Source organism: Brachyhypopomus gauderio, chromosome 5 (genome assembly GCF_052324685.1).
Source record: "Brachyhypopomus gauderio isolate BG-103 chromosome 5, BGAUD_0.2, whole genome shotgun sequence".
In the NCBI taxonomy this organism is placed as follows: Eukaryota; Metazoa; Chordata; class Actinopteri; order Gymnotiformes; family Hypopomidae; genus Brachyhypopomus; species Brachyhypopomus gauderio.
The window spans coordinates 23,031,438-23,048,157 of record NC_135215.1 but is presented as its reverse complement, the minus strand read 5'-3'; the positions used below and the strand labels follow the sequence as shown (position 1 = coordinate 23,048,157).

At 38.1% G+C, this 16,720-nt stretch overlaps 1 protein-coding gene across 5 annotated transcripts; it reads right to left on the bottom strand.

Moving 5' to 3' along the window:
• Positions 1-778: 778 nt before the first annotated feature.
• On the bottom strand, positions 779-14,161 carry rassf8b (Ras association domain family member 8b). Of its 5 annotated transcripts, XM_077006542.1 has the most exons (7): positions 13,648-13,841; positions 13,388-13,567; positions 10,651-10,807; positions 9,929-10,098; positions 7,886-8,757; positions 6,243-6,372; positions 779-2,256 (listed from the first exon to the last, which is right to left on the bottom strand). In XM_077006542.1, the coding sequence occupies exons 4-7, from the start codon at positions 10,038-10,040 to the stop codon at positions 2,138-2,140; spliced, it is 1,233 nt and encodes a 410-aa protein (XP_076862657.1). In that variant the 5' UTR covers positions 10,041-10,098; positions 10,651-10,807; positions 13,388-13,567; positions 13,648-13,841; the 3' UTR covers positions 779-2,137. The 5 variants fall into 5 exon arrangements, with proteins under 5 accessions (XP_076862657.1, XP_076862659.1, XP_076862655.1 ...); XM_077006544.1 differs by lacking the exons at positions 13,388-13,567; positions 13,648-13,841 and adding an exon at positions 14,010-14,161; XM_077006540.1 differs by having other exon boundaries at positions 13,388-13,841.
• Between the last annotated feature and the right edge of the window lie 2,559 nt (positions 14,162-16,720).

Genomic DNA, 16,720 nt, shown 5'->3' with positions numbered 1-16,720 from the left:
CCACGTCTTGAGCACGTAGCCGCTGTCTCCTAAGTAATTTAACAATTACCCATGTTTTAAATGAATTATTCTAAGCTGGGAATGTCAAATGCTTTTATTTAAATGCTTTAAATGCATTGCTTACCAAAAAGCCACCCATCATGCACTCTGCCTAGCTTGTAATCTTATCCCAACCATGCTGTTTGTAAGGATGTACGAATCGTGGGTTGATCCAGGCCACCGTGCCACTACATTAGTAAGGCATTTTTGCATTACAGATTATTTGCACATTTATGGAATGAAAGTGCTTTCTATTCACATAAGCAAATTCCTCCTGAGATGGTGCCTTTATAGTAATATGTGTGCAGTCGATCGCTCCGATTACATTAAGGAAACCGGCTATCACTGTAAATTGCGCTTTAATGTTTTCCTGGTCAACCGCATCATATGGGAAATTTATATACCTAGCTGACATGCAGATGATACCATCCAAAACAGTTGGCATAGGCAATAGGCCCCTGGCTACTATTCTGCAAGAAGAATGACTTAAAATTCCTCTGACCACTGTGCAGGACTTGTGCATGTCATTCCCAAGACGAATTGACATTGTATTGGCCACAAAAGGAGGCCCTACACCATACTAATAAATTATTGTGGTTTAAAACCACGTGTTTCAGTTTCATTGTCCAACCCCTGTGTGTGTGTGTGTGTGTGTGTGTGTGTGTGTGTGTGTGTGTGTGTATATCCCCTCACGATTTAAGATATGCAAATCTAACCTACAAAAGATAAATCAGCAAAGTTAAGTGTTTTTCCTTTATTGGCCAAACCGACACACTGCCTAAGAGTTATCAAAAATCGATCACAATAGTATATCCGTTCATGTACAGTCTTGCAAGTACATAGCATAATTCTCTTTAAAGTGCATACTGGAGGAAACTGAATAAATTCTGAGTACAAACGTAAACTGGTACATAGCAATATGGTAAGCGTTTTAATAGATCATTGCTAATGCTTCATAGATATCTAGGACCCATCTCTTTAAACTACAATAAATATTCAGTGAAAAATACTGTATAGCACAAACATTTCTCATCTCAATTAAATTTGTAAAGGGTAAAGACTTTTCAAAATCATAATCCAGTCTGCAAGTCTGTATTAGTGAAAAAATATGAGAGTTGAGAGTTTACTTGAGGAAAAATAAACAGACATTCCAGATCCAATGAAACCCAGATGACAGCACACGTCTAACTACCAACTGGTAAGGGGGTAGGCACAGAAATCAACATTTGGTTTCTCTATTTCAATAGATTTGCACTTCAGTAAACACCTATAAGCACAAATGTAAAAAACTGCCAGTCTCCCGAGGAGTCAATCAACTCTCTTGCTCTGAGATTGCTGATAAAGAAAACACTGCTATAGTTATTTATTTGACTTTATAATGTGGTTAAGCCGTGTGTGTGTGTTAAAGTAGCAGCGATCATTGCATCATAGATAATCAAGAAAATTGTGTCATTGTGTAAATGTGTCATTCCACAGCAGATGTTTTGGCCAATAAAGTGCAAACCACTCCAACTACTGTTGTATGCAATCTGTTCAATCTGTTCCAGCATCAGTGTATCAGACTTTAGAGCAATAAAATAGAATGAACCACTAGGTACAATACACAGCATACTAAAAAGCCCTCTTCAGTCTTAACATTACAACCAGGCAGCAGTGATGCACTGTCTGAGAGGAAGTTTAAGGAACAGATCCTTGATAGTCAGCTGTTGACGAACACTTGGGAAAACGTACACATCATCCGTGTTCTGTGGAACCTTTCACAGCAAAAGGCTAACAGGCAAAATCATGCAGTCTAAACAGGCAGGCTAGGTCCAATAAAACTAACCACTAGGTGTCCTGGGCATCCTTTATGGTTGAGCGATAAAATGCTGTTCATGAGAAATCCCAGTAAAAGTATAGCACTGATCAACAGAGATCATCAATCTCCCACAAAAAGTACACTCCTTATTTTGTGGAACCCAAGACCATTTCTAAGGAAGTGTAATGGATCTTCATTGCATTAGGCAAACAACAGATATGTAGCTTTCACCATGAGTGGTGTGGTACGGACTGCAGTGTATGGTCACTTCACTTGCAGATTTCCAGTGGCTCTGGGATATCATACATAAATGCCCTCTGGGTTGAAGCTGGAGGTCAGTGGGCTCTGGAGGGCTCGGAGGGTGTTGGGAAGGCGGTAAGCTGACTCCAAATGCTTCAGAGAGATGGTCTGCTCTGACTCTGGATGACAATAGGACACAGCACAAATATATTGTGGTGCTTGTTTTGCTCAGAAAGCTATATAGAGCATACTTAGAAAATCAAACATGCCATATATCTTAATGCAATACAGTATTATACAATATAATATGACATGTTTCTTGCTGGAACCAAAACCTCTTGCAAGTGTTTTTGATATTTATTCTTATGTAGATACTCTGTAGTTCAAACAAGAGCTCTTGTAAGTGCTTTTCTCGCATCAAGAGTATGACTCCTATCTGCAAAAGTGATATTTTTGGGGTAAATGTTTCCAAAGGTTTGTTTTTTCTCATTGCAGAATAAGCAGTTTTGAGAGACCCTTCTAATGAATACTTTTCAGTTAAACTGTCTTGCATCACTAAATTGGATGTCCCGAGAAAATGTTAGTGAGGCTGCTAAACTTTCATTGAGGTCCACCTGCATTAACCATCTAGAATATTGCTCTATAAGTGTTTTTACTAGTAAAAATTAAATTACTAGTAGAAATTCGATTATTTTTACATGTAAGAATTGAATTCTTGATATCAAAAATTTTATTTTTACATGTAAGAATATAATTATTGAAATCAATAATTAAATTCTTACTAGTACAAATTAAAATTTTGATATCAAGAATTAAATTCTTATATGTAAGACTAACATTTTTACTAGTATAAATTTATACAAATGAGCTAATGAAGCATGTGTTTAAACTTATCCAATAGTGGCCCATTGTCACTGTCTGTGGGAGTGCCTCCAAAGATCTAAGGTTGCCAAGTATGCAGCTATCTTTAAAATGAGTGGTTCAAAACAAAATGGCAATGGATTCTTTATCTTAATAGGAGCTTTCCATGTTTGCAAAATTGTATGCATTTATGGTAGCATACTTTTTTCTTAGCCCTGATGTTGTCTAAAAATAATGTACACACATACTGTCGTTACAGCTAACCTGACCGTAATGACCATTGCAAGGTAAAAATAGAATAAATGAATGAATAGATGCAACGATTCTTAACCCATGGGCCATGGCCAAATTGTGGGCTGCAAGCATCACCTTGAGGGCCTCAAAAGAACAACAGTATTTAACTTTGGGCCGCGGAGGGTTGCGGGACTGCATTCATTTTGAATAAGGTGCTTTTTAAGGTGAATAAGGTGATTTTGAATAGCTTTCTCTCCACTAGTAGCAGTAGTGCATCACTCAGATGTTTTAACAACGTTTTCAATACATAGAAGATGGACCTTTGCTACCAACTGAGAATGGAAACCTATTTTAAACGAAAAGTAGAAGGCAAAATGAAGACAACTCGTCAAAAAAAAAGGCCAAAGTTGTATGAAAATAACACTTTATTAAATGTGGTTTTGTGAATGGAGGAGCTATATTTTCATTTGCATTTAATTTATATTTGTAGTTTATTTAATTTTAAAAAAATTGGAATGTATTTATTTTACAGAAACTTCTACTGCCGCTGTTATTGTTTATCATTAATATGAAGAGCAGTTTCTGGTTCTACCATGCAAAGGTTTAAAAAGGCTATATTTTTATTTGCACTTTATCAAATTGATTTTTACAGTTTAAAAAATGTTAAACATTTACATTGAACATTTTGAAATTTTCAAATTCACAATTTTATTTATTGAATTGTCTATTTTTGTTATTAGGTTTAAAAAAAGCTATTTTGTGTTGATAAGCCGGAGTGGTCTGTTGACTGACCATTGTATTTGTTCAAATAATTGTTATGGGAAGGCTACAATATATATTTTGTTTTGTCATAATCATGTGATAATTTGACATGAGTTTTACTTTTAAACTGTAAGTGTATTTAATTTAGTTATGATGCAAATACAATACAAATTACACCAAAATTTAGAATAATTATCACTTTGATCCATGCATTGGTAATATCTGACTGGGCCTTGTGCCACTTTATGTTCAACAAACTGGGCCCCGAGGTCAAAAAGATTAAGAACCCCTGGATTAGAACCTATGCTCCATTAGGCGGCCCAGCTAGTAGCAGTTAATTTTTATTGTTCAATATCTAGGCCGAGCAGTCCCCTCCAATGCCTATCTTGGGCCTACATTTAGTGTGTGCTGTGTTGTGCACCGTTCAGTTTATGAACAATTAACGTTCACTCTGCATCAGTGAACCCTGCTCACATTTTAGTAGTTTGACTGCATGCCGCATGACACTTCTGTAAACACAGGCCATGTTAAAACTGTTTAATTAAACTAAATAAAGTTTATGAACACGTGTGGCGTCAGAAGGGGAAAAACACACGTTTTCATGCAAAATGTGCCCACCTCGTCTGAAAAAACAAGTCAGGACATCAAATTTAAAACGACATTTAGTGTTTGAAGCATTATAGTCGTCTTGTGGAATACTTAACAAGTACAAGAAATTAAGAAGAATGATGGATCAACTGCAAAAGTTCATTCTTCCAAATAAAGTTCACAGCATTTTGTAAAGTATCGGCTGCCTGTTTCCCAGTACGTGGACAGGCTGGGTTACATTTTCGGCGATCTGCAGTGTTTTAAAAAATGAACTATGAATATGAATTAGTTAATTTTCATTAGTATGAACTGAACTTTGAACTAGTTCATGTGAACTGGCACAAGACTGTGTGTGTGTGTGTACCTGAATATGAGACTTTGTGGTTTTTGTGGAATGTAAGTTATTTTATATTTGGTGGATCAAAAATGACCCTAAAAATCTTTGTACCCTGGAGCGTTCATGGAAACATTAACAAAGGTTTTTTTTTATTTTGTCCAATCTTGGGAGACACTGTAGGAAAAGTAATCAAACTTCATGTTGAAAAAAATCAATAAGGGGTTAAATGAAGTCTCTTGAGTTAAATGTGGTGGCGGGTCATTTTTGATGCTTAAGACAACAGATTTAGATTTTTTTTTTCTACTTATAGCAAGCCCCCATTACTGCTTTGCTGGATGTTTCCCTATGAATTTGTCTGAATCTTCTCGTAATCTGTGATAAACCTAAATTGGCCTGAATTTACCAGAGTTTAAGCCCACACTTATCTTGTGTGCATGACATGTTTAGTTTTTTAACTAAACAATACTAAACGTAATGTAAACTAGCTCCACCTTTTTATCTACATGCAAATCAAGCTAATTAACATTAGAACATTTAATACTTCAATTTTTACTAGTAGATATTGCATTTTTACATGTAGGAATTACATTTTTACTAGTAAGAATTCTATTCTTGATATCAAAAATATAATTTTCACAAGTAAACTTTATGTTGTTGATGTATTTATACATGTAATAATTAAATTCTTACTAGTAGAAATGTAATATTTACTAGTAGAAATAACATTTTTACTAGTGAAAAATGAATTCTTAATTGAAAGAGTTTATGACATCAAGAATTAAATTTGTACTAGTGGAAATTGTATTTTCACATGTATAAATTTAATTCCCAATATCACGAAAAATAGGAATAAAAGCTAAAACGGCTTGCCATAGCTGTTTGCCTATGTAAAAACACATTAACACATAACAATTCTTCAATTGTTAACACAACAATTCTTCACTAAATGCCATGCTTGAGGTGTCATCACTGCATGCACACACCACTTCATCTTACTGAAATCTTGATAGTATAGATTGCTGAGTGTACACAAGGGTCTGTGTAACACTTATCATATTGAATCCACATGGTCTTGTCTCTTAAAATATCTCTTTTTTTTACAAAGAGAGATATATATGTGAAACATTTTATGGTGAAAGCTTATGCCAGAAGCACCAGGACACAAGCTCGGAGTTTCATCATTTTATAAATTCTATTATTAATACATTTTGTTTACTAGTGATTAGTTACCTTGGTGTGTGTGTCAAGTCAAGTCAATGTATTTGTATAGCACATTTAAAAAGACATTGAGTGCCGACCAAAGTGCTGAACAATATTTACAATAAGACACACCTAAAAATATGAAACATTTAATCGTGTTAATGAGAGTGTGTTTCGGTGTACCTCTGTTACTCTCCTCTTCAGCAGGTTCTACTGGTAGCACAGTCACTTTGGTGCCAGTCTGCTGGATAAACTGCTGAAGGTTGACTTGTCTCAGTTCCTTGGTTAACTGTTCCAGCTCCTGCTCCTTTTCCTGTACAAAACAACTCCATCAATTAGAAAGTAATTACTTACAACCTTCAACATGAAGCATACTGTAAAATATTTCAAAACTGAGAAGCATATCCAGATAGTAGCTCCAACAAACTCCTCCAAACCACCAAGGAATTCATAGAATACTTTGTTGTCTACTGACAAAGCATTTTATAGGATGGGATCCATCCCCATCCCATTAATCTATTAGGCCTGGTCTCTTTCATGATTCACTCCATTTCTCCCTCCTCCCATCCTCCTGAAGTCTGCTCTCAGATGCACCATCCTGCACTGGTCTCACTCCTTTCAAGCTCATCCTCAGTCTCTGTCTACCTCATCTCAAGCAATTAAGTCAACCTTACACTTTAGAGGTCTCGGCCTGGGATATCCTAGGAGCTCCAGCAATAATGTGTAATTATGAACTGTTCTTTAAGCCTTTAAGAACATAGTGGCTTGGCAATGTACACAGAAATAACTAGTTAAAATTAATGTGGCTCATAAAATATATTCTTTTAGAAATGCTGCAAAAACTGCTGGCATTTCATGGGTGTGTAATTAGTAGGGGTGGGAATCTCCAAGCACTATTCGATTCGATTATGATTCAGAGGTCTGCGATTCGATTATAAAATGATTATTGATGCATCTTGGTAGTAGCAATCCATGATGAATTAACTTCAATTTTATTTCCATTTTAAAACTCCCATTTTATTTTATTTATGGCAAGTACAAAGCCACACTCCAGAGAACTGAACAAAGAAATACAAACTGAAAAAGTGCACCTGTAGCAGCATGTTTGCAGTAAATTAACAGATTTCAGCAAATGCCAACTCTTAACCAACATTATGTGCAAACAACAAACAAATATGTGGTACCAAAATCACAGCTTCCACACAAGAGTAGAATTATGTGCTAGCAGCTGACTTAAAACAATAATGTGATAAAAAAAGCGAAGTCACCGCGATTACGTCATTTTCGCCGTGCGGACCCTCGCAAGTATAAAACCAGGCTTTAGTAAGTTAGTGTCGGCTGGATTTGCCGCTCTTCTTGCGTCTTTGTTATGTGCGCAGCTAACGTCTAGACAATAGATTGTTGTCATTTGTGAATCGATTCTGAATCGTCCATGTTGCACATCGAGATGCATCTAACAATCGAAAATTTCCCGCACCCCTAGTAATTAGTGCATTAAAGTAGATATTATGATGTTTTTTTGCATGTGACAACAGAAACTGTCCCCTACTTTGATAAAGAAGACAATGTCTTTCTTGCAGAAAACAATCTGATGACCCCAAAGCTGTCAGGAATGAGCAGCATTTATAAACCTTCTTGTGAAAAAAGTACATATCTAGAAATGTGTAACTTAAGCACTGACAAAAATCATGATAGCCAATTAATCAATGTTTCAATAAAAAAAAAACCCACTGCCTTGATAGAGTTGCTGTACACTGTTGTAGAGATCAAATACTTATTCTATTAAGTTTATGTTAAAGTTTGTCTGTCCCACAGTTCAGGCTTACCTGTAGCTGAATGATGGACTGCCCCAGAGAAAGTTCAACTGCTCTGCAGCTGCTTTCCAGCCTGACGCCTTGCTGCACCTGCATCTCCAGCTCCGTCCTCACTTCCTCCACCCGCTCCTGCAACTCCTCCTCGTTTGCCTGCCTTGTCCGCTGCAGATGTTCAGACTCCAGGCACAACTCCATGCGCTGAATCTGCGCAAAATATTCAACCAGCCGTGCCTCGCAGTCCTGCACTCGGACTCGTAGCTTGTGGAGGCGCTCGCGCAGCTGCTGCTCTGTCTCTTGCTCCAGCAGCAGCTCGCTCTCCCAGAATTCCTGCTCCTCCATCTCAGCCTCCATCCGCCGTGCCTGCTGCTCCAATGAGCACAGCTTCTCTTCATCCTCTGGCATCAGGAGCTCACTGTGCAGCTCACGCTCGCAGCCTTGTAGCCGCTGCTCCAGCGAGTGCAGCTTCTCCTTCTGCAACTGCACGAGACGGCACAGGTCCTGAACACCCAGCCCCGGAGTGGCGCTGCGGGCCCGGCATGACTCCCGGCTTCTGCCAAAGATGTCCCGGAAGCCCCTGCTGCTGCCGGCAAAGGTCAAGGACTTGCGCTTTGGCTCACGGCGCTTTAGGGAGTGGTCAGTGGCAAAGGGTCGCAACTTGGCCAGAGGTGGCAGGCTCTGGCGGTATGACCCACGTTCAGGTCCGAGACCAGAGGTTTCCGAGGTGGGGCGTTCACTCAAGGATGGTGAGGTGCGCTGTAACACAAGCTGCACATCGCTGGCATATTGACCCCACTTATTCAGGGACACCACCGGGTTCTCATGGGGGGCCAGGTGCCTTTCCGTCTCGCGCCATTTCTCGATCAGGGTGTACCTTCCAGTGCGCCCTACAATTTAGTCAGAAATGAACAAGTAAATTAAGTTTGGTAATATTGTTTTTTTCAGACCTGTTAACAAATGAACATCATTACCGACTTCTATATAATCCAGACCATTTAAACAAACTGTTGCTTTCAGTGCTACTCAAACCAATATCATATATATGTTTTTAATATACCATTAAAAATTAAAGACAAAACACATTGACTGGCCTGTAAAAAGTTTTCAGTTTACCCCAGTGAACAAGTGAGCTCTGAGACCAAATCCTGTTTTGCCCCACTGCTCAGTTTAAAGGCATTATTGGGAGATACTTGGACACAATACTGTACTTTACAAATTGTTCCAAAAAGACTATTCTTATGAAAAGGCCCTCATAAAGACTCACTTGTTGCTAATGGAATAGTCATAACATGGGCTACTTAAAACAGGGGGTCAAATATCGTCATGGCCTGGTGGTTAGGGAACTGGTCTTGTGACCGGAGGGTCGTGGGTTCGATTCCCAGACCTGAGGCAATGACTGAGGTGTCCCTGAGCAAGGCCCTTAACCCTCAATTGCTCACTTGTATAAAAATGAGATAAAAATGTAAGTCGCTCTGGATAAGGGCGTCTGCGAAATGCCGTAAATGTAAATATGAAACAAAAGAGCTGTGTTTAGCTTTTGAATAAAACCTTGTGTTGCCACTTTCAATGGAAGTCTCTCACTGATGAAGCAATTTAGCCTGAAATTATGCTCAATGTGCACCCGTAAAACTGTTTTAACATGTATACAGTCAAATGTTTAAGAGGCACAGAAAGACAAATGGGGAGAATCATGAACAAGAAGCGGAAAGCACAAGTGAGCATATGTCTGTCCCATGAGAACAATGCATCCATCACTCTCCTGAGGCCTGGACAAATGGGTGCAAGTCACACTAAGCCTTTGAACATGGCTAGACTTTCAGCTGCTGGAGTCTCCAGTGTGCATGAGCAGAAGAGACTGCTCCATGAGGGCAGTGATGGGGATGCTGAATAACTTTCATATGTCTTACCAGCTATTTGTACAAGTTTAGTTTACTTTAGTTCACCTGTTTTAAAAGCACAGCTTTCTTCAACTCTGACAGTTTTACAAAATACAGAACAAGGACTTTCTCAGAACTTTGTAGTCTTTTTCACACATCAGATGTCTGTTTAGTGTCTCACCTATGGCCTGGGCCAGGGCAATCACGACCTCCTGACATGTGGTGACCTCAGTGACCCCGCAGACAATGCGTTGCACTCCATCCACCCATACCTTAAGCTCCATGCCTCTCATCTGGTTGTTGTCATTCTCCCTCTCTACATAGACTCACTAACATCTCACACGTTGTACTCTGAAAAATAAAGAAATATGGAAAGCATGTGAAATTGAAATATTTTTCAAACACTTATCAGTGAACATTTTCTGAGCAAAATGCATAAAAACTTGAAACCTGATCTGCTATTTCATTGTTGTAGAACAACCCAAACAACAGATCCCTACCATAATGCTATATTTTTAATCATTCTGATTTTTTGTTTATCATTAAAGCATCTATATTTTCTTTATTTTTAGATCATTCAAAATTAAATTGCTGCATTTATGCAAATCACTGATAAAATCATAAACCTCTCAAAATCTATACGTAAATGATACACTCCTATGATTCACATACCACTTGTGACACAGCCAGAGAGTGTTTAAGTCTTGATTTGTGTCAACATTTACACACATTATCACAAAGTACATTAATTTGAAGTACCATTTGAAGCTGCTGCCAGAAGCACAGAGATATGATCAGTGACTCAGTCATAGGCAGATACTACAGTCAAGATCAATACATATTCAGCAAGAGATACAATTAAGTGCAATCTAGTTATTATTAGAGCATCAAGTTAAACAATACCTGTAACATAAAGGCTGCAGTCATTATAGTAATGGTCAATAAATGGTTATGGTCCATAACTGTTACTTCCATATTTTCTTTTTCTCTGATTTCAAGTTATTTGTTGCAGAAGCTGAAGTTGAGAGTATTTGTCTCACATGTTGCTCAAAGCTTGCCTCTGAAAACATGAGAGAAGAGATTAATTTATGTCCAAGCCACTTGCTCTTTTTACTATCACTATCTTCATTGTCATTGCTAGAGAACATGGCTGAACTACACAGTACTGTGAGAAAAATGACTGAAAAATAAGTGTCATTAGACTGAAATTAATAGTTTGATAACTAGGACTTCTGAAACAAGATAGTGGTTCAACAAAATCTAAAAATCCATTAACAGATTTGAATAATATTAGTTCACGTCTATTACAAAGACTATGTGGTGTGGGTGTGTTTGTCTGTGCTTTAATCTCTTTCCCCAATGTAGCTGAGCAAGCCAACATCTAATGACAGCAGAATATGTGGGAGTGAAAGCCATTCTCTTACAGAAAGTGACACATGATTGTAGGTATCCCTTACCAGGTGGTGGACTGGCATGTCTTCCTCTTTTTCTAGTGAGAATGCAGTCAACTGCACACTCAGAGATTCACTATTCCTTGTTTCATTATTTGTGACCCTTGCAATTTAACTGAAATAATTGTGTAGGATACTATACATAATGTGTACAAATGTATACTGTAAACTTATAGTTTACATTTCCCTCCTATTATGTGCATCCTTGTAAAACAGCCGTACTGTTTAGGGTCACTTTAACCCTGGTGCATGTTTAATTGTTCAAAAGATGTCTGAAACCAAAAAAATCCTAACAGACAGTGTGAATATTTAATTACTAACTACATTACTAATTATTCTATCAATATTTAGTGCAATGGTGTTCCTTACTTGTAACAGGTAATGGTTCAATTAGGATCGTTTTTCATAAAAATGTGAAAATTTAAATGTTCAAACTATGATACCAAACACACACAACACTCTCATACACTTACACACACACACACACAAAAACACACAAACACACAAACACACATACACACAAACACACTCTCATACACACACACACACACATACACAGACACACACACAAACACATACACAAACACACACTCTCATACACACAAACACAAACACACACTCAAACACACACACACACTCAAACACACACACAAACACATACAAACACACACACACTCTCATACACACACACACACATATACATACACACACACACACACACACACACACACATATACATACACACAAACACACACACACAAACACACACTCCAACACACACACACACAATTGTACACACACACACACACACACACACACACACACACACACACACATACATACACACACACAAATAAAAAAATAAAAATAATTTTTTTTTTAAAAGGGTCAAAAATTTTTAAAAGGGTCAAATTTACCCGAACAGTATCTATGTGATATAAACATGCAGGGGGTGGTTGCAAATAACTGACATGAATTATTTTCATATAATATGTTGATTACACTAATTAACCCAAGCAGAAGAAGTTTCATACTGAAAAAATTATTTTAAATAGTTTTCCTACATCTTTAAACTTTGAAAAGGGTCAAATTGACCCACAACACGATAGGAGGGTTGTCTGTAAAAGGTATTAATGAGTGGTGAACCATGCAAATTTTCCTTGCCAAAATATACATGACGGTTCAACACATGCAGATGAAAGATGCAAGATGAAAAATTTTAGTTCAGTTTATAATTACAAATGTGTGAAAGCTTTATTCTAGTGATACAAATCTATAAGTAAAAATTAACTGTCGGATGGTTAATTTCTTCAACGTCCAGATGGAATTGATAACAGCCATCTGAGCAGCACAGTGACTGATATGATTGAGGTAGACCTGATACAGTATAGAGAAGGCAGGCCTCTTTGCAGGAGAAAAGAAATATATAAAAACGTGTACATTTAAGAAAAAAAAACATTTAGTGATTTTAAATTATACATTAGGTTTTGCAAGTTAACAATATAAAATTTGCTTTAAACACAAATAGATTTATTCCATTGTAAAACTAAATTTTTACATAATCTGCAGTCTTATGATTTGCTGAGCGCTGGATTTTACATTTTGGTTTTCCTATGAAATAATACAGTAATTAATAAGCCCGTAATAGTAAGTTCCGTATTCCGAATGCAAAGTATAAAGTGTTTTTGACAGCCAAATGTAGTAGCCTACAGTGCTACAAAATGTAGGACGACGCACACATTTATTATCAATTATGATCGCGAGTTTTTGCGGACTTCGGCAACAGATCTATTGGCTATTAAATATTTTCTCTGTAAATTGCATATTGAAATCTCATGCTGGTAATCCCAGGCCTGGTTTAATGTGTTCTGGAAACCGTTTTTTTAACCTGACAGTTTGTCGACCAGTATTTTCAGATGGCAAAAAAGTGTTCTAGTCACTGTCGTGTTTCGGCATTGCCTATATTCTGTTGCATGTCATCCCTTATCCGCATGCGGTGATTTAATAAACTGCCGGACGCATCAGGATTGCGTCCAGACTCCCAACTATTTAAAGGGCACCGTTGCTCCGTCTGCAGTCGTGAAGGTGCCCCACGAAAGGTTAAACCATTTTACGACATGCCAGGCTGCTTCTGGTTTTGCAACAAAATATACAGTGATAATGGTGTAGGCTACAAAAGATTGTTGTACCTGTCTTTAGCTGCGATCCGTTTAAGTGCACCACTCCGAAGACGTGTGCGTACTATCGCAGTCATGCTTCTCCACTCCACTAGCATTTGAGAATTGCAGTCGACCAGTATGCAGTCGCTATTTGTCTGTCATTCCTCCAGTTAATAACTTAGGACGGACGTAAACAAGCTCCAAACGTGTCTAGAAAAGGTCATTATGTTATAAGGGATTGACTCGGCAAAGTTGTCTGAGATTTGTAGCGTATTACATCATGCACCCACCCGACACAGCATTCATACTTCACCGAAATTTCTCCAACTAGAGTTCGTAAGTACATTGCAACGAATCTGGGACACCGCAAAGCATTGTGGACCGGCTTAAAGCAGCCTTCCCTGTTCCAGGTCTCTAGCCTGACTTGCTGTGAAGGACCCAGATTGCAAATGAACGTTGAAATGACATCGTTTTCGTCATTTATGGTTATCAACCTAAATATAAATTTATAACTATAAACAACAATAAATCAACGTTCTAAAATGTTAATGTTGAAAAAAAGATGTTGAATCAACGTTGCGTTTGGTTACCAAGCTACTGACAAAAATACATGCGTGTGTGGGAGGTGGTGGATATTAACCATTTCTTTTACCTGTACCATGTCTCAGTACAGTTACGGTATTTTCCAGGAAAGCTATTGTTGAAGTGATCGCTTGATGTGTAGAGAGAAATCAGTCGGAATCGTTCTAGCAATTCAAACAAGTTTTGATTCGCAAACGAAGATCTTCGGAGACCTTATACCTTGGTCACTCCACTCCAATCATGTGCTCCTCACTGCTGTATAAAGTATTTTTGGACCAATCATGGATTTGTTTTGCACACTCTACAAAATTTAGCTAGCCAATCTTTCAAGTTCCTCATATCTTATTGTGGCGAAGCAAGGAAACCAGAGGAATAAAGTTGCTCATTTTCACTCTTTTTATTGCAATTCAATAATACCAGGGGGGTATTCCAAGAAGCGGGTTTAACAAACTCTAAACTTAACCCTGAACTCGGAGTTGTCTTACCCCGATCTGACATACTGAGTTTTCGGTTCCAAAACGGCGGATCGGAGTTAAAGTAATCAGGGTCGCTCAACTCTGAGTAGGTTGACCCAGACAGAAGCGCGTTCACGCATAACTATGAAAGGCATTCTTAATGGAACGCAGATAAATAGGATTTATCATGGACTTAAACGCGAAAATCAGCCGAACATCGTATTTCACACCACTGTAGCTTGAAGTATTAATGACTGCGTATGCAGAATATTTAGATATTATTAAACGTAAATGTAATACTGCGGTAGCTGCTAGAGAAAGGCAGTCAGCATGTCAAAAAATTGCCAACAGAGTTCATGCGTGAGTGAAAATGATATTTTTATATTTTGCAGAACGGTGCGATTATATTATTATTTTCTCCACCTTTATAATACAGTATTGAGTTTTAAAATATTTTTTATTGAACACTTACTAATTCCAGGTCTAATCTGAGTGGTGTGAAACACACATGGCATCAGATAAAAATGAAGTATAGTTATGGCTGTACATAACTATATCTTATTCTTAAAATATATTATAAAAATATATTTATTTACAGGAAAAATGAAATAATGAAACATAACAGTGAATTTGACTGTAATGTATATTAAAAGGTTACAGGGTGGATGGTAGGGTGGGTGGTGGTGCATGATTTAATGTGGAAAGCAGTGATTGCAGATGGAGTCTCTGACAACTCCACCATCTCTGTTGTCACCCACATGCATGTAAGGTTCCTCGTCTGTGGGCATGTCAGAGATGGTAGGCTGTCGCTCTTCCTGGATGGTTGCAATGTTGTGTAATACCACATATGCCATTATTATGTGGCACGCCCTATCAGGGGTTACTCTGAGCCCCTTCAGGCACTGGAACCTGGCCTCGAGGATTCCTAGGGTCATTTAAATTCTTGCCCTGGTTTTGCTGTGGGCCTGATTGTAGCGGGACTGTGGTCCAGGTGCAGGATCTGAATAGGGAGTCATAAGGTAGGCCTATAGGACAAGCAGGGATACCCTCTGTCTCCATGAAGGAGGCCGTCATGTCCTATAATCACACTAGGATTTGCAATGATTTAACTATTACACTGCATGTGAACAACTAGCAAAACTACCGCAGGCCTACTCTGTTCAGATTTGTTGTACAGTGTGGAATCATCCACGGATCCTGGCCATCTGGCTTCAACATTTGTGATGAGGTGGGAAGCATCACATATGATCTTGATGGGAAGAACGGTCAGTTACAATAGCTACGTTATTTTTGTTACCATTAAAGATAAGTACATTTATTCATTGAGGATTATAAAGGTTAGTACCTGTACATTAATGCTATGGATGAATTTTCATGTTCTAATGGTGCTGGAATAGGTAGCATATGTAGGTTCCATCAATACAGCCAATCACTCTAGGAAATCCTTAAAATGTAAATGGAATGAAGTTCGTTATATATTGCCTCTCCTTTGCTTAATTTCTTTATTGTCCGTGTGAATTAAAGACAAACCAATGATGCTGTGGAATTCCTCTTTGATGTCCATAACTGGCTTAAGCCCAGGAAACACCACAAAACCGGGCACTAGTCATTTTAATGCCGGACATAGTTTTCGGACAGACCGACATACAGTAGCTTTGCTGACAGATTCCGCATCTCCTACACTATAAAAACTTCCACTAGCAAAAAACGAAGCTCGATATATAACAATCTGGAGAGAATTTAGGGCTGATCCGCGATGTGTAATATTTGAAATGTTATTATAATAATTAAGTTATTGATGTAAGTAATGGATTGTGCTGAAAATGATAACGTTCATTAAAAAATAATCCGAAAATGATAGTAGGCCTATGTCTATTCGGGGTTTTATAAGGCGTTCCCGACGAAGAACTCAGCGAATAAACTGAGTTTCAATATCCACATGATCTTCGAGGAAAGGACACGTCATGATGACGTGTTTGTAACTCTGGGTCAGGTCCAAGTTAACCTGCCAGCGAGCAGGTTAGCTTCAGAGCATAAGTTGCTATAGTAACTGACTCCGGTTCTCTCTAAGCTCGGTTTCTGGAACGGAAAACCTCGAGTTTCCGTGAACTCTGAGTTAACTTACCCGGGTTTTCTCGCTTAACCCGCTTCTTGGAACACCCCCCAGGTCTCTGCCCTTTATCAACGAAAGTGCCCTTTTGAAACTTCGGGTTTTTATTTATTTATTTTTATCATTTTATTGAGATCGGTTTGAAATGATCTTTTGAAAACCTGAACCATTAAAAACAAAGCCCTAAAATGAGCCACCACCTCGCACACGCCCGAC